Source organism: Apiospora kogelbergensis, assembly GCF_038363985.1.
Source record: "Apiospora kogelbergensis strain CBS 113332 chromosome Unknown utg000008l_segment0_segment0, whole genome shotgun sequence".
Taxonomy (NCBI): domain Eukaryota; kingdom Fungi; phylum Ascomycota; class Sordariomycetes; order Amphisphaeriales; family Apiosporaceae; genus Apiospora; species Apiospora kogelbergensis.
In genome coordinates this window covers 1,419,221-1,438,932 of record NW_027117425.1, presented here as the reverse complement: position 1 = coordinate 1,438,932, position 19,712 = coordinate 1,419,221, and the positions used below count along the sequence as shown (strand labels likewise).

General features: G+C 54.3%; 9 protein-coding genes across 9 annotated transcripts; 6 read left to right on the top strand and 3 right to left on the bottom strand.

Annotated features, from left to right (window-relative positions):
* Positions 1-895: 895 nt before the first annotated feature.
* PG998_012440 (alcohol dehydrogenase) lies at positions 896-3,358 on the top strand (the record flags this gene model as incomplete). The annotated part of the gene is made up of 4 exons (XM_066879256.1): positions 896-1,094; positions 1,159-1,591; positions 1,649-1,934; positions 2,003-3,358. The coding sequence occupies 4 exons, from the start codon at positions 896-898 to the stop codon at positions 3,356-3,358; spliced, it is 2,274 nt and encodes a 757-aa protein (XP_066725640.1).
* Positions 3,359-5,156: 1,798 nt separating this feature from the next.
* PG998_012439 (uncharacterized protein) lies at positions 5,157-5,570 on the top strand (the record flags this gene model as incomplete). The annotated part of the gene is made up of 3 exons (XM_066879255.1): positions 5,157-5,252; positions 5,334-5,455; positions 5,507-5,570. The coding sequence occupies 3 exons, from the start codon at positions 5,157-5,159 to the stop codon at positions 5,568-5,570; spliced, it is 282 nt and encodes a 93-aa protein (XP_066725639.1).
* A 244-nt stretch (positions 5,571-5,814) lies between these two features.
* Positions 5,815-6,129, bottom strand: PG998_012438 (uncharacterized protein; the record flags this gene model as incomplete). Its single annotated transcript, XM_066879254.1, has 1 exon — positions 5,815-6,129. One exon carries the CDS (start codon positions 6,127-6,129, stop codon positions 5,815-5,817), a length of 315 nt encoding a protein of 104 aa, XP_066725638.1.
* A 1,030-nt stretch (positions 6,130-7,159) lies between these two features.
* Positions 7,160-7,504, top strand: PG998_012437 (uncharacterized protein; the record flags this gene model as incomplete). The annotated part of the gene is made up of 1 exon (XM_066879253.1): positions 7,160-7,504. One exon carries the CDS (start codon positions 7,160-7,162, stop codon positions 7,502-7,504), a length of 345 nt encoding a protein of 114 aa, XP_066725637.1.
* Positions 7,505-8,791: 1,287 nt separating this feature from the next.
* Positions 8,792-9,568, top strand: PG998_012436 (uncharacterized protein; the record flags this gene model as incomplete). The annotated part of the gene is made up of 3 exons (XM_066879252.1): positions 8,792-8,794; positions 8,866-9,138; positions 9,215-9,568. 3 exons carry the CDS (start codon positions 8,792-8,794, stop codon positions 9,566-9,568), a joined length of 630 nt encoding a protein of 209 aa, XP_066725636.1.
* Positions 9,569-10,369: 801 nt separating this feature from the next.
* On the top strand, positions 10,370-11,233 carry PG998_012435 (PRP38 family-domain-containing protein; the record flags this gene model as incomplete). Its single annotated transcript, XM_066879251.1, has 1 exon — positions 10,370-11,233. The coding sequence occupies one exon, from the start codon at positions 10,370-10,372 to the stop codon at positions 11,231-11,233; it is 864 nt and encodes a 287-aa protein (XP_066725635.1).
* Positions 11,234-11,590: 357 nt separating this feature from the next.
* PG998_012434 (uncharacterized protein) lies at positions 11,591-13,550 on the bottom strand (the record flags this gene model as incomplete). The annotated part of the gene is made up of 2 exons (XM_066879250.1): positions 11,591-13,292; positions 13,381-13,550. 2 exons carry the CDS (start codon positions 13,548-13,550, stop codon positions 11,591-11,593), a joined length of 1,872 nt encoding a protein of 623 aa, XP_066725634.1.
* Positions 13,551-14,065: 515 nt separating this feature from the next.
* PG998_012433 (Glutamyl-tRNA(Gln) amidotransferase subunit A) lies at positions 14,066-15,739 on the top strand (the record flags this gene model as incomplete). Its single annotated transcript, XM_066879249.1, has 3 exons — positions 14,066-14,204; positions 14,278-14,663; positions 14,753-15,739. 3 exons carry the CDS (start codon positions 14,066-14,068, stop codon positions 15,737-15,739), a joined length of 1,512 nt encoding a protein of 503 aa, XP_066725633.1.
* Positions 15,740-16,851: 1,112 nt separating this feature from the next.
* On the bottom strand, positions 16,852-19,137 carry PG998_012432 (uncharacterized protein; the record flags this gene model as incomplete). The annotated part of the gene is made up of 7 exons (XM_066879248.1): positions 16,852-17,205; positions 17,235-17,336; positions 17,425-17,835; positions 17,897-18,504; positions 18,570-18,693; positions 18,735-19,027; positions 19,098-19,137. The coding sequence occupies 7 exons, from the start codon at positions 19,135-19,137 to the stop codon at positions 16,852-16,854; spliced, it is 1,932 nt and encodes a 643-aa protein (XP_066725632.1).
* Positions 19,138-19,712: the final 575 nt, after the last annotated feature.

Here is a 19,712-nt window from a genome sequence, read left to right as displayed (position 1 = left end):
CATCCCCCCGATCTGCAGCAGCTCCCGCTTCTCCTTAGCTCGACTGGGTCTGGTAGCTCCTGGGACTTCCCTCCCGTTGCGAAAGAAAGTGTGAATAGGAAAAGAGAGTTCCAAGGGGAAATAAAAAGAAGAAGGATAGTTGCATGCTGGGTTGCCCGGTACGAGAGAACGCGAAGCATACCGAAGTACTCGCTTCTTGGACAATTACCGTGAGACAGACAGCCCGTCGATAAGGCGTCGCTCACTTTCCGCGCCTGTCCGCCGTCACCGGTGGCCTCCACAAGTCTACTTTCGACGGGAGCACAAGGCTGCATCTCAGATCAGTCTTCATTCCGACAGCGTCGCCGTCGTGATCTAGCGGCCGGGGCTTTTTTATACAGATCTCGCCCCTTGACCCGAACGCTCGAATCCCTTAATCGCTTAGCCAGGCATTGGCCCTCACCGTCGTTATCATGGCGCCTACAACACCACGACTCAAGATTCTCTCAGGTTCGTTGCTTCTCTTGCCCCCGTGTGTCGCTATTCCGCACTGCACCGCTTGAAAGTACATCTTGCATGCAGCAACAGCAGCAGCCAGCTGTTTGGGAGCGGTACTACGCGAGTTTGTGGACGGTCCCAACCCTGTCCACATTCCCATCCTTGCCGGCAGCTGCTTGTATACATGACCCTCCCTGACGCGCGCTCTTGCTTATCTGTCCAACCTTCTGTACCACTGCTTGGGGGCAAAGCGCAGAAGCGCTTGCCTTCGTTTCCTTGTCAAATCTCACCCGTTGCCCGCCACCTCCCTCTGAATTATCTTTCGTTGAACCCTCCCACTCTCAATTACTATACCCCAGCTCTCCCTCGTGGAGACTAAACACCCCTATATGTGTCGCTTCTCTCGTTCGATTTCGCCATGGCCGAGTTTGATGAACTAATGAGAATATGTGCAGTGGGCGGCAACGCAGTTTCGGCTTTCTTGTCATGGAGACTGCAAGCCACTAATGCTTGCGACGTAACGCTGGTGTGGAAGTCTGGGTTCGATAGTGTATACCAATACGGTATCTCGTTCAAGTCCGACGGATTTGGCAACGAGCGCTTCAAGCCACGACAAGGTACGTTCTCCGAATCTATTTGACTCCGAGCAAGCCTTATGATCGTGACGCTAACGACATGCAGTTGTACGAACCCCCGAAGAGGCCGCGCAACTGAAGGAGGGTGCCTTTGACTACGTCATTCTCTGTATCAAGGCTCTTCCGGATGTCTACGACATTGCTTCAGTAATTGATTCCGTTGTCACACCGCAACACACATGTATCCTCATCAACACGACACATACGCTAGGCATCGAGAAGGCCATCGAGGATAGGTTCCCGACCAACGTTGTGCTTTCGCTTGTGTCGAATGCCCAAATCACCCAGCTCGGAGCTAGTGAGTTCGAGCACAGGGGATCAACGGAAATCTGGGTTGGGCCCGCCAATCAGAACAGTAACATCCCGGCGTCGATACAAGAAGATATGGCACAGGCTCTGGCGATGACCTTAAGTACTGGTCAAGTCGACTGTAAAGTGTCTCCCAATATCCGCCAACAGCAATATGAGCGAGTTATCGGGTAAGCTATGCCATTGCGGTTTATTCAGTGTTGTTTGGTCTTACTAATGTTCTGTAGACCCATTGCTTTCCACCCCGCCAGTGTCATCTTTGACACTGCATCACACTCGGCCCTCCTTGAGAAGAAGGGAGTTCGCGAATTAGTGTACGGCGTGATCGACGAGCTCATGCAACTTGCAATCGCTCAGGGATGCAGCTTTACACCTAATTTCAAAGACAGCACGGTCAAGGAACAGTGCCAACCTTCCGAAAGCGGCAGTATTATGTGGCAAGACTATATTGCTCGGCGCCCAATGGAGGTTGAGACGTACCTGGGCTCCCCCGCGACCTTGCTCGGGCAGCAGGTGTCAAGGTACCAACCATCGATACACTATATGCTATCTTCCACCATGCAAACATTACAAATCAACAGAGGCCGAAGGAGGTCCCGGCTGCTCACCCCGCACCTTCCGGCTCGCCCTCAGCAGGAAATGGCCCAATGCCACGTATGTCGACCAATGGACCCCCGCCGCCCCGTCAAATGGCAAACGGCATGCCGAACGGAAACGGCATGGGTCGAGCCGGCCCACGACCAAGAAACTCATCCAACTACACCGGTCCGCCCCCTGGCATGCGTCGCGGACCTCCGCCAAGCATGGGCAACGGCGGCCCGCCCAATGGTTACCGCGGTCCCCCTAACGGTTATGCAGGATCGAGGCAGCCTTCCAGGCGTGGATCGATGGAGGAGACGGACTTGAACGAGTTCAGCCATTTGATGCTTTACGACGACGTCGCCGAAGCTGGCCCTGATGGGACATATCCTGGTGACAATACAGATATCACATTACGAGAGAGGGAACTGCAACTTCGCCAGCGTGAACTTGCCCTCAAGGAACAGGAAATGCGCATGCGACGAGGTCCTCCTGGTCCGCCCGGCCCACCTGGCCCTCGACGACGCCCAGGCCCCCCACCATCCGTCCGTGGCGGCGCGTATGATGACGAGGATGAAGAGTTGGATGACTTTTTCGATCCTAACGCCGTTCCGATGACACCAATGATTGACCCCGACAACTTCGATATGATGAGCGTTACTTCGAGGAAGGCCCGTATGAACACCCCCAATCAGAAGCAGATACGACAAGATCCCGAGATGGGTAACGGAGGCGCTCAGATGCCCGCCAGGAACAGCCGCTTCCGCCCCAATTTTGGCCGAAACCGAACTAGTCAAATCGGTATGGCTTCCATTCCTGGCCTGCACGAAAACTTTCTCGACGATACGCTCATGTCGTCGACATCGAACCGATATGCCGGTGTAGACCGAGGACAAATGCAACAAAGCTCCAGGGCCAACTCTCTTACGGCACAACATCTGGACCAGATGTCGGGGCCAGGTGGCATGAGTGGCATGAACGGCCCGTTCCCACGACGGGTTAGTCACTCGCCTGGAGGCCCGTACAGCCCTTCGATCCGCGGCGGCAATGGCCGTCCTTCGCCACCTAATGGAATGATGGGAGGACCCGGTATGAACGGTCGTCCGTCTCCCCGGATGGCATGCGACAACCGGTTCCGCGATACCCCCGGGTCATGGGAACGCGGTTGCGCCTCAGAAAGTGGAACAACGTGTCGGGGTGAGCGCCCTCCAACCACCGAAGCCCAAAATGTACGGAGTCTGACCGGCAGTGCGAGCGCCAGCGCGGGGAGTGGTGATTCCATCAACCTCGAGTCCGAGCCCTCTGCGCATAGTAGCCAGAGTAGCCTCGGCCCCCGACCGGCCGTCGGAGTCCGCTAAGGTGCGCCGTATCGAACATCGCCATCGGCCCTGTGAAGCGATTCCTCCCAAACCCGACCGTAATAACGAGACGAATTTGACGAGTATTCATGCTCGCACCAAGCCCATGGTATGATTTGATTCTGGCTCATGCCACCATCACTCTCGCACTTCTGAAGCGCGAGGATACGCACAACACCTTTCTAGAGCCCAACGATTGGCTACGATTTTCCACAGCATACACACGGCTCGTTCGAGGGTTATCTCTCAAGGGGTGGCATCCCCCAAACCACATAAGGCATCATTTCTTTTTTCGGCACGACGAGGCAGCAACTTTTTCATTTCTGGTGATATGCATTGGGTTGCGGGGTTTCGTGCTAGCAGTACACATCATTTTTCCATTGTCGACATGGCACACATTTCTTTTACTTTTATTATCCTCGGATCACGATGACACACGAACTAGAGGCATTTAAGGCAGTTAATGTCTAGTTTGCCGGAACCCCCCGAATTCTGGAGATACTCGGTCGTGCTTCAGCATTCTTCGTTCATGGACGGACCTAATACTTACTGGTGGGACCTAATTCCGTCCCATGAAGATTGGGCACACAAAAGGGGATGGGACTGTATAAAATTCTGGTCATGAAACCGATCATTGGATGCATCTTGTCGACTCTTTGCATCGTGTTTTTTGGCCAAGTCGCACGTTTTTCTAGGCGTATTTGTTTTCCGCGAAGGGAGTTGTGGCAGAAGGCATATTTACGATTAGATCTGGATTCTAGCCTGCCTGCCTACCTCGACCACTCGCTCCTGATGGACAATGGCTGTGGTGGGTGTAAAAGGGGGGCTGAGCAACTGCACCTGGGCGGCGCGAGTTGAGAGGAGAGAGAGAAGAGTGCAGCAGCGAAGCAGCTTGGCTTTTCATGACTATGGCACACACGCAGCGGCCCGACATCCGCGATTTTTCCCTTGTTACCACACACTTTAACTTCTATTTGAGTTCTAATATTCCACAAAAGCCTGCCATGGGAGAAGGATGGGGGCGAGAAAAAGCCTACGGGTGGGTGCTACAATATGGCACGTGGGGAGGGAGAGAAGCAGGGCAAGAGAGGGAGGGGTGAAGAGCCGACTTTGTACAGCGAGACTAAGAAAGGAGCTTTGTCTCACCAATAGCAAGATGGTGTCGGATTGCAATACACAAAAGAGAGAGCAAGGCTTAATGAAGGCCGCTTTATTGCGACACAGTAGGAAAAGGCAGATACAATGAATTCGAGTGTGGAAAATAATAAGCAAACGAACAAGATACGCAATGCTGTGATGGGATATGATATGATTCTTCGCCTAGGTGATGGTTGGCTTTGCTTGAAGCGCCACATGCGTTGCTAAAATAGGGGGAGAGGGGATTCAGCTTTCGCATTCTGTCTGACCCGAGCCATGCGTTCGTTATCTTTCGGGTTGGTAGGCTACGGCACTGTTGCACAGCATGCGTTTCATACTTGGTTTTCTTTCCTACCTGCATTCCCAACGGCGTATTAATCAATCTGATGGATATAAAGTGACTCTACCCTGCTGTACTCTGGGGAGGAGGTACGTACCCGAGTTTCCATTGGCTCTGTGCATATAACGCGGCTTGTAATTAGCGGAACCCCCGCATAAGCCAATTTCCATTTCCATGTTGGGCTCCGAACACCAACAACAACAACAACTCGTTAGCTCCCTCGCCCTTCCGATCCTAACACGACATAACGACAAACTGCCTCGATCAGGGGATGGGAGTTGAAGCCATCAAAAATACCTAGCCGATCAAGTTGCTCCCGTCATGGCCTCGAGAACCTTCAACACGGGCAGCGGCATGACCACCCGGCCCTCGATAGCGCCGCAGAGCTCGGGAGGCGCGGTCAAGGCGCGGCAACTGGTGAGTGGGCCAACAAATGCCCCCAAGACATTTACGCAGGGGAAACTGTTGTCGCTGACAAATGCATCGGGCATTAAAAAGTCCCATCTTCACTCCCAGCTGGAGCAGCTCTCGTCCAACCTGGCCGACACGGAGAACCTGCTGCGCATGACGGCTGTGCAGGCCGAGGCCATGCGCGGCCTAGGGAGTTGGCATGGCGGCATGTAAGTTGTACTGCTCTTCCAAAAGTTCATTTGCTCATCTGCATATCACAGGTTCATGGCTGCGAGCAAGGTGCTGGGCGAGGAATCGGTCAAGGACGCGCCGCAGCCAAAGTAACGATAATAACAATGAAGTTGATGTCTTGATGGGAGAGTTGCCTACAATCTGAGGTCGCACGTACGATATTGGATGCTGCGACCCCGACTTGAGGAGCAGTAATCGAGTGGCTGTGCTGGGAAACATTGAACAGCCAGATGTTCAGCATGGGCCAGGAGAGCCATATGCCGTCTTGGACAGAACAATTAATGACTTTGAGTCCCAATAGTATGACGCGCCTTGACAACCCCTTATCCCCTATTTATTAACATGCCCCTCGATTCCCATCATGACCGACTGAAATCATGCCACCTTCCCGCTCGCTCACTTTTGCTCGGACGCTCGGTCTAGAAGCTGATCTCGGTGGTGATGTTGCCGAGCCGGGGCTCCGGGTTGTAGGTTCGCGACGCGCCCCAGGCTCAATTCTGGTCGTTCGTGTCGAAGATTCCGGGGTATCCAGGTCGTGGTTGAGCTCGGTAATGAACTCGTCCACGGCGGTAGGCGCTGGGCACGGCTGCGCCATGGACACGGACGCCGAGAATAGGAGCCGCGCTAGGTAGTAGCCGGCGCCCAGCGCCATAGGTGGTTGTCGGTCTGGCTCGTAGTTTCCCCCTTTCCAGGCTGGATCTGTTGTCACTAGGGTCCTACCAAGGCCTGGGTAACCAAGAGGAGGCGACTTTTCACCTTCATTTTGGAATGAGTTCAAGTCAAATACGTTTAAGGCAGCGCTTTCAATGCGGGAGTAAAGCGGCGAGTGATTTCGAGAAAAAAGACATCATTTTATGTATTCACGTATCCCGATGTTGTCTTTCTGTGGTCCAACCCTGTGGGTTCCATTCCCTCCTTATATCCATCGCACTGCTTATTGTCGCCCTGACGATGAGGCCAAATGCAAGCCTTTAAAAGTGACATATTCTATACCAACTTGGGTTCCTCGTCTTCGTTCTCGCACAGTTGCAACGTTCAGGTTCTCATTTCCGACGCGCCAAGCTTCGCAACTTCAGTACGCAAGCGTTCGAACGGTCGAACTCCATCCCGATCGCTGTCTGCCTAGATAAGGCTGGCAAATAGAAGGGGAAACAGCCTCCATCTTGTTTTATATAGGGCACTTAAGAAGTCATCGTAGACGGCAAGTACCCTCTCAGAGAGACACGCAACGACTGGTGCTATGGCGTCATGGTATTCTGTACAGCCGCCGCCTGTTGTGCAGACGCCTGAAGTCCTGACACCCAAACTTGTGCCAGATCGATAGCATTGATCACTGCTCTGGTTGTGGCAGAGTACTGATGTACCATAGAAGACACCGGAACATGTCCGAGCTTAGGCCCTGATTTGCAACCGTTCATCGTCAGGCATGTATGCCTTGTTGTAGACATGACTGGACAATCTTTGTCCTTAACAAGGAGCTCTTTGTATCCGCACTTTGTTCGTGGTTATTCATTCAACACAAAGACGGCATTGTCAAACGACAAATGCATTATGAATCAAGTCTCTTTCTCTGATCTACATATACCGTGGTTCGACTCCCCCGTGTGACGAATCGAGTGGTCACATATCAGACAAGCAGAAGAATCCGAAGCAACTTGAAGTTCGGCCATATATCTTACACCATGTGCAAACGTTACCACTACGCATACGTCTGCGTGCCATGCGGCACGACCTACAAGCGACTGGCACCAGGCGCCATCGACGACACAACGGGGAAGCGTAACACAGCTGGGTCGACTTGTTCTCAAGTGGCTTTCGAGCTCGGCCTGGCCAGCGGCTTCAAGGAAGAGCTAACATCTGAGAAGGTGCATCGGGCAAGAGAGCTGTGCTCAATTCGATCTGGTAAAACGCCACCAGAGGTCGTCGTTATGCCTGCATGGTGTAGTACTGCTTGCCGAGACAAGAAGATAATCTGTCGAAAGCCGTTCAGATCTTCGCCGCTGACATCAATGGCAATGGCATACTGATAGGGCTGTTTTGGAAACTGTACATAATATAACAAGAGTTGCAATGTGAGAGCAATTGCCTTGAATAATAGATAGATTGCCAGACCACTAGAGGTGGCTCGTAAATACAGAAAGCTAGGAGTTCTATTCGATGCTGATTCCACTGAGAAACAACGCGAACAACGGTGAAGCGTAGGCTTCATGAAATAGACCAACTTGGTCACGTATAAAGGAGTATTGTTGATGTGCCCTCAAATAAGCTCTTCCATTTCTCATGGACAACCATAAACCGCGTGTAGGCGCGGAAGAGGCTGCCTGCAAATTTGGCTTTTTGGATACTTTGTCATCATCGGGCATCTTGTTTTTGTATCGTACCAACAAGAAAGTACTCTCCTCCCTCGCCTCTGTCCCGCGTATACGACACCCCATCCCCGACCACTCGGCCGAGACGGGTTCGCAAATCGTCACCCGCGGCTCCGATTGAAAACTAATTTGAAGCCTCACGAGATGAAACTGTATTTACAGCTCATCCTCGACCGATTGCTGTCTGTCGTCATGGCCGAAGGCTGGCAACAAAGCCCGACGACGCCAAACCGAATGGCTGGTGTGGAAAGGGAAGGGTATCTGCACACTGGTACGTCAGTTTGGGAGGATATGGAAGGACCATCTGGTCCGCCTCGCTCAGATTTCTGTTCTTTGCATATTTTCGTCATGCACTGAAGACTAGAGTCAACAGCTCCATGTAGCTCGCAATTGAGGTTTTCTTCCCTGCAAGGCCAATACCAGAGGATTTGATGTTTAGGAAAAGAGAGGAAAGGAGAGACGTCGTGTTGCGGCAATGCTGTCGCAGCTGCTATTATGACAATCCGTTTGTGAACAGGTCAGCTCTTCGGAGTCTTTTGGAGCAATGAGTCTTTCCAGTTCGGAGAAGTAGATGGCAGCATCATGTATGTATCGATCACCAATCTCTCAAACGGGTATGGGAGACTGGAAGTTAGGAGGGAACAATGCTGTGGTTGTGGTTGTGGTTGTGGTGGTGGTGGTCGAGCGCGTTCATTTGGCAGGGGCAGTAAGCGCGTTCCCCAAATCCCCCTTAGGCTCTGGCGCCCCAAGCCACCTTCCGCCCTTGGCCCCACCTTTAAGTTGAGCAATTGACGAGGCTGAGCCGGGACTTTTCCCATCTCGAAACCAGAAGCTTCAAGGTACCAGTCAACACTTCCGAGCACGAACAGCCCGGCCAAACACTCCCGCCTTCTCATTTCTGTTTTGCGATTACTTTGAGGCCAAAGCCTCTCCTAATCCGGCAACATGGTACGCAACCCTACCGCCCTCGACCAGAAATTGGTGTCCCGTTCCCCCAATCTAACCTAACCCCCTCCTAGGCGCGAAACAGTGAGAAGGCCCAGTCGATGCTGTTTCGCTTCCGCGAAGCGCAAGCGGCAGACCTCGGCATCATCGACGCAGGCCGCACGCGGCGACCCAAGGTCATTACCGAGGTGGACTCGATCCCGTCGTGCGAGAAATGGCGAGGGCAGACCCTCAAGGAGATCTCGCGCAAGGTGTCCAAGATCCAGGACCCGGCGCTGAGCGACTACCAGATTCGCGACGTCAACGACGAGATCAACAAGCTGATGCGCGAGAAGCACATGTGGGAGGTGCAGATCCGGAACCTGGGCGGCCCTAACTACATGCGCGGGGGGAGGGAAAGTCTACGATGAAACCGGGCGGGAGATACCGGGCGGCGGGAAAGGGTATAGGTACTTTGGGCGCGCCAAGGAGCTTCCGGGCGTCAAGGAGCTCTTCGAGGCTGCGACGCAGAAGAACCAACGGGATGAGAAGCCCCTCGAGACCCGCGACGACCTGCGGAAGGCGGTTGATGCCAAATACTACGGATACGCCCCTGATGAGGAGGACGAAGCCCTTCTGCAGTACGAAGCCGAGAAAGAGAAGGAGGCCTTCGACGCATTATTCAACCAGGGCGGCGGGAAGGGGAAGTCCCCAAAGGGTGGGAGCCCCTACCCGGCGATAGCGGCGATGGGAAGGGCTGGGAACTGCCCACCCTACAAGAAGTCCAGGAGGAGCTGATGGATAGGAGGCGGAAGAGACTTCTGGATCAGCTCGACTAGTGTCAGGGAAAGAGCATATCTGGGCGGCGGCGGCGGTACCGCGAGGCTTTCGTATGAGATTTCACACAGCGGACTAAATTCAAGGGTCATCACTTTCGGTTGGGTGGCACTTCCTGTACTTGACAGCTCGTTTTGGGGCAAGGTCTCTGGAGTTGGGTGGCGTTTTGGGGTGATTACAACTGGTTCTGGTACGCATTATGGTGCATTCCTTGTCTGTGTATAGTGATATTCTGGAAACCTTGGAAACCCAGAGGAAAAGGAGACATGGCTTAATGGAACCTCTGACTTTGCAGCGCATGCCTTCTAGTGCTGGCGAAATGCTGCCATATCCGCAACATATTCTGCATAGTGTTCTGCCTATGGCTTGTAAATGTACTTATGTGTAGCATCCAATGACTTGAACTCCCGGAAATCAGGGGGCGGGGCGGTAGCGGTAACTGTAGCTGTAGCTGTAGCCGTGGCCAGGTAGCTGTAGCTGTAGGGCTGATGGGCTTGAATTGGCTTTGCTTCAGGCCTGAGCTCTCAGCTGCTGCCCCACCATAAAGTCCCTATCGATTAGAGAGCTCCTGTAGCTTTCGAAGCAACCATCGCAACCGTTGCATTGCCAGCCAGTCTGCCGCCTTCAAGACCTCTACACACCGAAAACCCCCACGCCGCATTGATTGGGTACTAATACGCTAGACCTCAATCTGTTGCACCTCCGGGACGAAAGAAGAACGCTGCCCCCTCCCCCTTCCCCCAAAAGAAACATAAAAACACAATGGCCACCCACCGCGCCGACGCGCGCCAGTTCCTCGACGAGCGCGGCTCGGCCAACATCGCCCTGACGCCCAACGGCCTGAACCCGTCGACGATCCTCGAGAAAGCGGTGCGCGAGCGGATCATCGAGTCCTTCTTCTTCAAAGACCAGTGCTTCGGCGTCAACGAGGCCGACATCGTGGACCGGGTGGTGCGCCACGTGCGCTTCGTGGGCGGCACCTACGGCTCGTCACAGAAGCCGACGCCCTTCCTGTGCCTGGCCTTCAAGCTGCTGCAGCTGGCGCCGTCGGACGCCGTCCTGCGCGAGTACCTGGGCTTCGGCGGCGACAAGTTCAAGTACCTCCGCGCCCTGGCCCTGTTCTACGTGCGCCTGACGCGCACGGGGCCCGACGTCTACAAGACGCTCGAGCCGTACCTCGAGGACCGCCGCAAGCTTCGCCGCAAGGCCCGCGCCGGCACCAGCTTGACCTTCGTGGACCAGTTCGTCGACGACCTGCTCACCAAGGACCGTGTGTGCGCCACGAGCCTCTGGCAGATGGGCAAGCGCGAAATGTACGAGGACCTGGACCAGCTGGAGCCTAGGGTCAGCCCCTTGGGCGACATTGAGGACCTGCTGGACGAGGATGATGAAGATAACGAGAATAAGGACAATGACGAGGAAGAGGATGATGTCGAGATGCTGAATAATGGCGGTAACAGTGATGGCACGAGGAATAGTGACGATGATGAAGGAGAGGTCAGGGAGGATGATAGTGACAGGAGGGACAGAAGGGGCAGCAGTGAGGACCGCCGGAGGGGCGAAGATCGGGAGAGGTCAGATTCACGAAGTCCTCGGAGATCGAGGAGTCGAGACCAAGATTCATAAAAAGCCTTGGGAGGAATGCAATTCTCAAGTTCTCCTGTACACTCCAAGCCCCATTCAGGGGGCAATATGATACCCCTATAAACCAACCAATATTGTGTAAATGATCAAGTCAGAGATTGCCCAGAAAGTTTTTAGTGCTTTTTACGATTATAATTGATATTCAATTCCGTCAATACCCAACCGTGGTCTATAGCCTAGGCATTGAAGCCGCCCCTAATAAACATCCAATTCGCGCCTCAAAGGGCTCAAAATATATCAAATTCGGAGGACGCGCTCTGTCTACTTCGTTGTTGGGCACACAATAGTATTCTACCGGTTTCGGTAGAATATTCGAACCACTCACATTCTTCTCTTAATCTAACATTTACCTTTCCAGTTCTCGCTAATCCACTTGACCATCATGTCTGTCATGCTGAGGTCCGAGTATGGCTTGACATCGTCCGTCGAATAATCGCCACCACTGTAGCGCAGCGCCTGCAAGACGTAGGGCTGGGTGTAGTCGACGAATACGAGGTCGACTGTTGCGGGTGCACTGCCATCAGTGGGGAAGCCGATGGAGGACTGGATGCAGTTGGGCACCGCATAGAACTTGATCGGCGAGTGCTCTGTATCGTCGCCATCGGTTCCAAGGTCATCTTGCGTAGTATAGCCGCCGATAAGGTCGGGCTTATCGTCGCCATTAGCCAGAGGCTTTTGTCCCGCGTCTTCCCCGAAGCGCATGCTTGTTTCATCATCATCGGGAGTAGCAGTGGATGTTTCAAACTGCGGGCGATTCCGGAAAGACCACTGTTCAGGGCTGATGAGGTACTTGGTATCCAGGGCAGGGTCTGCTTCCAAGGCAGCGACTTGGCCGCCGCGGTTAAGCAGGTCAATGATCTTCTGGGCGACATTATAAGGCACATCGGGGATGTAGTTCCACCGACTCAGAAACGGGGATACGATAAACGTCGAGTCGGTCGTGAAAGCGCCCTTGAAAATATCGAAGCGAACCATTCCAGTATTGGCAATAGCCAACCTCGGAACGCCTGTCCTATCCTTATTGCTAACCATGTCAGGAATAACCTGGTCTTGAAGCCAGGTGAAGACGCTGGAATTGCTGGGGAACTCGGCACGGCTCATCCACAAGTCTTGCGGAGCACAGCCGTAAGCGTTATCCAGCTTCAACGACTTTCGACTCTCGGCAATCAGTTTAGTGACATTACGACCATTCTCGGTGGGAAACGTTGTATCGTTTAAGCCAGTATGGTAGTGAAGTCCGTAGAGGTTGTTGTCGATGTAGCGTCTCTTCCAGGAGACGGACGCTGCCGTCGTTGACACATAAGCCACTGCGGGCGCTGAGGACTTCTTCTTAATACCATCCATCGACACCCAGCCAATCGTCTCCATGTACCGACCGCTAGCAATGGCATACGCTTTATCATCTAGCTTTCGCGCATCTCTGACATGAGCATGGCCGCCGAAGAAGGCGATAGGGGTATACCAGTTCTGGTCTCGGATGACTTTGTAGATCAAGTCGAACTCTTTCATGCGAAGTCCCACATGTCCAGCGACAACGAAAAGGTCGGGCTTCTCTCGAATCGCCTTCAAGAACCAGTCCTGTTTGACCGTCTCCTCCACCTGCTGCACCACACTGTTGTTGGCACCCCGGTCGAAGTCGAAGATGAAGCCGAACGCCACGACGTTGAGCCCCTGGTTCTTGGTGGTGAACTTGCGGTAGCGCTGCGCCTGCGGGATCTGGTTGCCGGTCTCGGGCTCTATGTAGTCCAAGTTGGAGGCAAGATACGACTCCCTGTAGTTGGGCACTGTGGTCTCGTGCTCGCGCTGGACGGACGAGGCTTGGTACAGCTCGTGGTTGCCGGTGCAGATGACGTCGAGGGGCTGCTGGCGGAAGACGTCGGAGGTATATTTGCCCTTGGGGTCTGAGGCGTCGTACAGGCCGTTGCCCTCTATCCGGTCGCCCGTGTCGATGAGGAGGAGATCGACGCCTTGCTCATCGGCCTTCTTCTTCATGTGCTCGGCGAAGGAGATGTAGTCGCCCCAGTCGGCCGAATACTGCGGCCTGTCGATGGGATAGTAAGCATCATGTCACATGGTGGGCAAGGGAGCAAAGGAGAACCAGGACATCATCAATAGGGAGGCAGTCTTACTCTTGTAGATGACCGCCATGCCAGCCGTGTGTATCTGTGGTGTGTAAGAAGTTGATTTGACCCCATTCCAGGTCTCGCATGGGCGCGGCGACAGGCTTAGGAGCTCCAGGTTGGGCAGCTCTGGCTACCGTCGCCAGCGACGCAGCTACGAGTACGGTGTCGATGAACATGATGGATGATGATAAGGCTGGGTTGGAATACGTCTAAGCCATCGAACTTTAATAACCAACGAACGCTTCAACGACTACTTAACAGATCAAGAAAGAGAAGGGGCAAGCCGCGTGTCACAGTGTACGGGATATGTAGCTGGGTGTTTGGGATCTGGATGACCTGGAGGGACCCTTGAGACGTGATCAGCTGCCTCCATGTTAGCCGGCAACGGTTCCTGCGTCATTCACCTGCAGCGAGATAAGCTGCCGCTTCCCCCAATCCGCTGCCTAAATCCCCGACAAGTCTAGTGGGCCGGGCCCTGTTAGGTCAGCAGGCTGGCAGGGGCTGGGGGGGGCCAGGGGGGCTAGCAGCTACACACTATTGGCTACTACAGGTAGCGTACCACTGCGACACCTTTGGGGTGGAAGTGTGGAAGTGGAAGCTCAATTGCGAATTAAATCTATGCCCGCCATTCGGCGACGGTTTTCACGAAGCTCTTACACTCAAGAGCAACAGGCACATCTGAGAGGGCTACATGTCTGCACATGTCAGGCACCTCCGCTCCAAGATCCCCTCGGGGGTCTTATCTTCCCTGAGGCTAAGAAGGTCGCCTCCGCTACGCTTGGCGTCGTCGAGTCTGCCGCCGTCCAAGACAAATGCCTTCATCGCCGGAGGTGGGTACAATGCCGTTACCATTTTTGAGAACAAACTCCCCTTTTGGCGCACGACTAAACAATGAGGTTATAGTGGACGACTCGAGCCCTCCTCCACCAGCAAATGCGGGCCGGATCAGACTCGCCGTGAAAGACAACATAGCAGCCCAGGGCCTGCCGACGACATGCGCCTCGCACATCCTGACGGGCCACCAGGTCCCCTTCACCGCGACGATTGTGCAGCAGATCGAGCAGCGCCTCGGCGCCGAGCTATGGGGCAAGACCAACATGGATGAGTTTGGCATGGGCACGCACTCGACCAACACGCCGTACGGCGCCGTCTCCAACACACTGTCGGGCCGGTCGGCAGGCGGTAGCTCGGGCGGCAGCGCCGTGGCCGTTAGCTTGGGCCAGGCGACCGTGGCGCTGGGCACCGACACGGGCGGGTCTGTCCGCATGCCGGCCGCGTACACGGGCACGGTGGGCTTCAAGCCGTCGTATGGCATGCTCTCTCGCTGGGGGTGGTTCCTTACGCCAACTCGCTCGACACCGTCGGGCTCATTGCGAAGGAGGTGGCGCCCATCCAGGAGATCATCCAGGCCGTCTGCATGGACTATGACCCCAAGGACCCGACGTCCCTCCCAGCCACGGTACGGCAAAGGTGTGTCTCGGAGCGCCAATGCTTCCCAACTTCGCGAGGCACGCCACCAGATCTCCAGTCGCAAGGTTTGCGAGGCCTAACCTTCGGCCTGCCCATCGAGTATAACATTGAGGAGCTTAGTCCTCGCATGAAAAAGGGCTGGATGCGGGTCGCCGACCAGATCAAGGAGCACGGAGGCCGCGTCGTCCCCGTGTCTCTTCCTTCCACCAAGAGTGCACTCTCGGCATACTACGTCATTGCACCCGCCGAGGCGGCCTCGAACCTGTCCAAGTATGACGGCATCCGCTATGGAAGACGGGCATCGGCGGAGGTGGAGGAAGTCAGCAGTGACTCCCTCGATGGTATTCTATACGCTAAGACGCGAGGCGAAGGGTTCGGCCCCGAGGTGAAGCGGCGCATCCTCCTGGGCTCCTACACGCTCAGCTCCGAAGCCGTCGACAACTACTTCAAGCAGGCGCAACGAGTGCGCCGACTCGTGCGCCGCGACTTCGACCGCATTTTCAAACTAAGTAACCCATTGCTTGAAAACGAGCACGAAAAAAGCGATGGCAGTAGTAATCAGCAACAACAGTTCGACCTCAGCGACATGGACGAATCGATACCCCTCGAGTCCAAGCTCGGCCCTTCCCAGATCGACTTCTTGCTCTGCCCGACGGCGCCCACAACGCCGCCCAAGCTGAGCGATATTGCGAAACAGACCCCCTTCGATTCGTACATGAACGACGTCTTCACGGTGCCGGCCAGTCTGGCGGGACTCCCTGCCATCAGCATCCCCATGGCTCTGCCGAAGAGCGAGGATGATCCAGTGGATTTCGGCGGCGTACAGCTTATCGGTCAGTTCTGGGATGATGCAAGGCTCTTGGCCGTAGCAGGGTACATCCGATCTAAACAGTAGTCTAGCAAGTCGGCGCATGCATACATGTAGGTATACCCTTTCATTAGGGAGCACTACCAATACTGTAGAATTAAGATCATATAGTTGTCTAGCAAGCAGCATGAAACCAGATCCAAAGTACAATACCCTGAATGTTTGACCCCTTTACATGTTTGTTGGCCAAGTCAAGCTAGATGAGTGCAACTCGGAGAGTGATTTCCGAGAACTACGACCCCTTGATCACTGCAGTGCCATTCATAAAGATTAAATATGGGTTTTCGGATTCAATGCTCACTCTACCAAACGAGGATGTTGAAGAGAGAAGAAAAAAACTTGATAAACCAAATGAAAACGACCCCTGAAGTACTACTCCGGCAAACACCAAAAAAGCTACAAGACAGCATCATCAAGTCTGGAAACCAATGTGCCTGCCACCACACCATACACCATACTGCTGTTATACTACACAAACCAACAATAGTCAGCAACCATGACCACGCAACCCCCTTACTCTCGCCGCCGCCGACCAAACGCTCCTTGTCATGGGTTTGCAAGCAGAAATTCATGGAACAATGCACCGCAAAGCAAAATGCAGAGTGAAAGTGAATCAAGTAGAATAAACCAACAGGGAACAACTTTATCCAGCTGAGACCCAAAATTCCAACAAAATTAGATGAAACGCCTTTTTGTTCTACTACCCCTTGTAGAACAAACCCCCTTTCCCTGAGAAACATGTCGTCGTTATAGTCAAGAACCCTTCCTTATTCCATTCTCCAGTGTGAATGATGCGCAATGAACGAAGAGCTCGAAAAACTCTCTCCTTCCTTCAAGCCAGAAAGAAACACGTCCGTCTCCTTTCCTGTCTTTTCATGCAACCAGACCGGTGGTACAAATGAAAAAATAATGCGTCAAGTTAGGGCAGGTATTATGCCGAAAAGTGTTGTTTCGGTGGTATCTTGTATGTGAATTTGCCTTTGTACAGTGAAAAAGAAAAATCCAGGATGATGCAATGAGTGGTGAAAATGATTTTGCACATACGCAAATCACTTTATCGTTGTTGTGGTGTTGCTGCTGCTTTCGAAGCAAGCTAGGAACGTTGTTTAAAGGGAAAGAAGCTTGCTGCGTCGAGCCGCCTAGACCCGCACGATGTTCTTCCTACGAACCAGGAACGGGCTGGGCATGTCGTCGCGCTCCGGGTCCCAGATGGCCGGGGGGTCGAGCACGCTATCTTGACTGCGGTTGCCGATGCGGTCCTTAAACGCACGCTTGGGGCTGATGTTCATGTTCATGTTGTTGCCGTTCTCGAGGCCGCGGCCGCCGGCGCGGGCCTGCTGCAGCTCCACCAGGGTGCGGCCCTTCAGGTTGTTCTTAGCCGTCACCTTGCTCAGGGCCGACTCGGACTGCTGCTGGTCCTTCAGCGAGTTCTTGCGCTGGAGTAGGCCGTTCTCCCCGTTGTTGAGCGAGCTCAGGTTGGCGGCCGAGGGGATCTTGCTGAGACGGCGGTTGGGGAGTTGACGCGGTCACGCAGAGCGCCATTGCTGGGCTTGGGCTGCAGCTCGGGGATGGACGAGGTGCCCCCGAGGGCGGCAATGGGCTTGTTGATGGTGAAGCCACCCGGCTGGGTCCTTAGACGGCCCATTGGGGCCGTCTTAGTGGCGGGGAGGATGGGCCGCTTGGGGCCAAAGGGGGTTCTTGTTGGATCGCACGTTGCGAGTTGGCGATGGCGCCAACGGTTCGTCGTCATCTTCAGACTCCGAGAGAACCGGATCGACATCTCGGTACTTTTCATTATCGGCTTCGGCAAAGATGGCCGGCACGTTTGACGAGGGCACCTTTGTAGCGGCGTTGCGGCGCGGCGATAGGGACAAGGCGGCAAGAGGAATAGGCGATGGGGATGCCATTTCGATGTCCATGGGTGTTCCGAGGGGGCCAGCAAACATGGTCTGGGCACGGCCGAAGGGAGTTCGGTTGGTCTTCTTGGGAGGCGCCGGCTCGGGGGAGTCGATCGAGAGCTCGGTGATATCGGTTGTCGAAGGGAACTCGCCATCCAGATCTGTGCTCGCTCCGCCAATCGAATGCGGGTAATCGGATTTGGACGAGGAGGTGAATTCTTGGGACTGCTGGACGTTGGCAAAGCTAACGGCCTTCTTTTGCAGGTCCTCCTGGACGCGCGGCTACCTCGGCCTCGAATCTTTGTCGGAGCTGCTCCATCTCTTCACTAACCAGACGGTCGATCTCCAAACGAGCTTTCACCTCCCACTCTCTCCGTAGAGAGTTTTCGATTTCCTGTCTTGCGAAGGCCTTCTCATTCTCTAGCTTGCGCTCGGCCTCCTTGAGCTTCCTCTCCAGCACATCCTCCTTGATCTTCACCAACTTGCCCATCTCTACTATCTCACGCTCCTTGCGCATCAAACGCACAACTGGCATGTTGAGCAAGGCGGCCGTGTCCGGCCGGCGGTCGGGGTTCGTCTTCAGGCAATCACGGATCACTCCCATCAGTTCAGCCGAGTAGATGGAAGGCAGAGGCGCTATCTTTCCCTCCTTGATTTTCTGGACCAACTGGAAGTGGGATTTGGCATTGAAAGGGGGCTCCTTCGTGCACAGCTCGTACATAATGCAGCCCAGCGACCAGATATCCGACTTGAGGGTGTACCGCTCGGCGGCGCAGATCTCGGGGGACATGTAGAACGGGGTGCCGACGTATGTCGAGGCAAAGTCGTGTGATTGCATCACTTTGGACAGGCCGAAATCGCCCAGCTTGACTGAGTTATCCTCTCCCAGGAAGACTGTAGGTATATCAGCATAAGGTCCGTTGGCCACGGCAGCAAATAATGGGTAATTGTCTTCTTACCATTTTCAGGCTTCAAATCACGATGGAGGATGGTCATTCCTCCTGGTGGTAGCTTGGGCTTCGCAGTCGCGCCAAGTCCCAGAACATGCTTGCCAACATCCGGGGGTCGATGCCGTAATGACACCTGTAAAGGGCGGTGACGAGTTGGGAGAAGATGCTCCAGACGAAGGCCTCCTCGGCGTATTTGTTTTGTTGAGTGAGTTCCCGGATCACGCGACCGAGGTCGCCATTGCCGCAGTATTCCATGTAAAGGTGAAGGTCTTGGGATATCTTCAAATGTTCTCGGTGGTAGTATCCGACGATGTTGGGGTGTCGCAGGGACGACAGGATTTGAAATTCGGCGTGGAGCTGTTCCCTCTCCTTCTGGGACATCTTGAGGTAACTGATCTCTTTCCGGCAGAGGACCATGCCGTCGGTCTTCCTCCTGACTTTGCGGATGACACCAAAGGAGCCATGGCCTGTGATGTGGTGAGCAGCAACGGTCAGTAGAGGTTATGACGGGCGGCGGCGGTGAGGGTGTTTTCTTACCTATCTTCTCCAGGCACTCATACTTGTCTGATTCAGTCATGATGAACCGGCAACTTCACAACAAACGGGACGGGGGATGCAGCTGCTGTGATTGCTGGGCCATAAGCTACCCTAAGGATACAAGCCAGGGCAATCGGGTTAGTAAAGGCGTCGTCGAATCGACGTTGGAAGGGGGTTTGCGAATAGCAAGAGAATTTTCTGCTTGGACGGTTGGATGGTTGAATAGGGATGTGCAACGAGAAAAGAAGACGGAGGTTGCTGCCGGCAAGTTAAAGAAAGTACCATGTACACAAGACAAGAAAATGTATGTCTCTGCTGCTGTTTCTGGCGCAGCGTGAAAGTCAGGGCCAGAGTTGGGCTGCATCATTCACGAGCCGCCCCATGTTGACTCGGGGCTGCTGGTCGACACGGCAACAAGCCGGTTTTCCCTCATTAGGCCAGGAGCTAGGGAGCTCTGCCCGTTTTCTGCCCATGTTTTGGCGGGTCCAATTGGGCGACCGCCCAGAACCGCCCTATCAATTGATTTTCTGGTCCCGAACCTCCGGCCAACCAACTGCCACTAACCTTAAAGGCCAGTAAAGTGCAGTAAAGAGCCCAGTAAAGAGCCCCGTAACA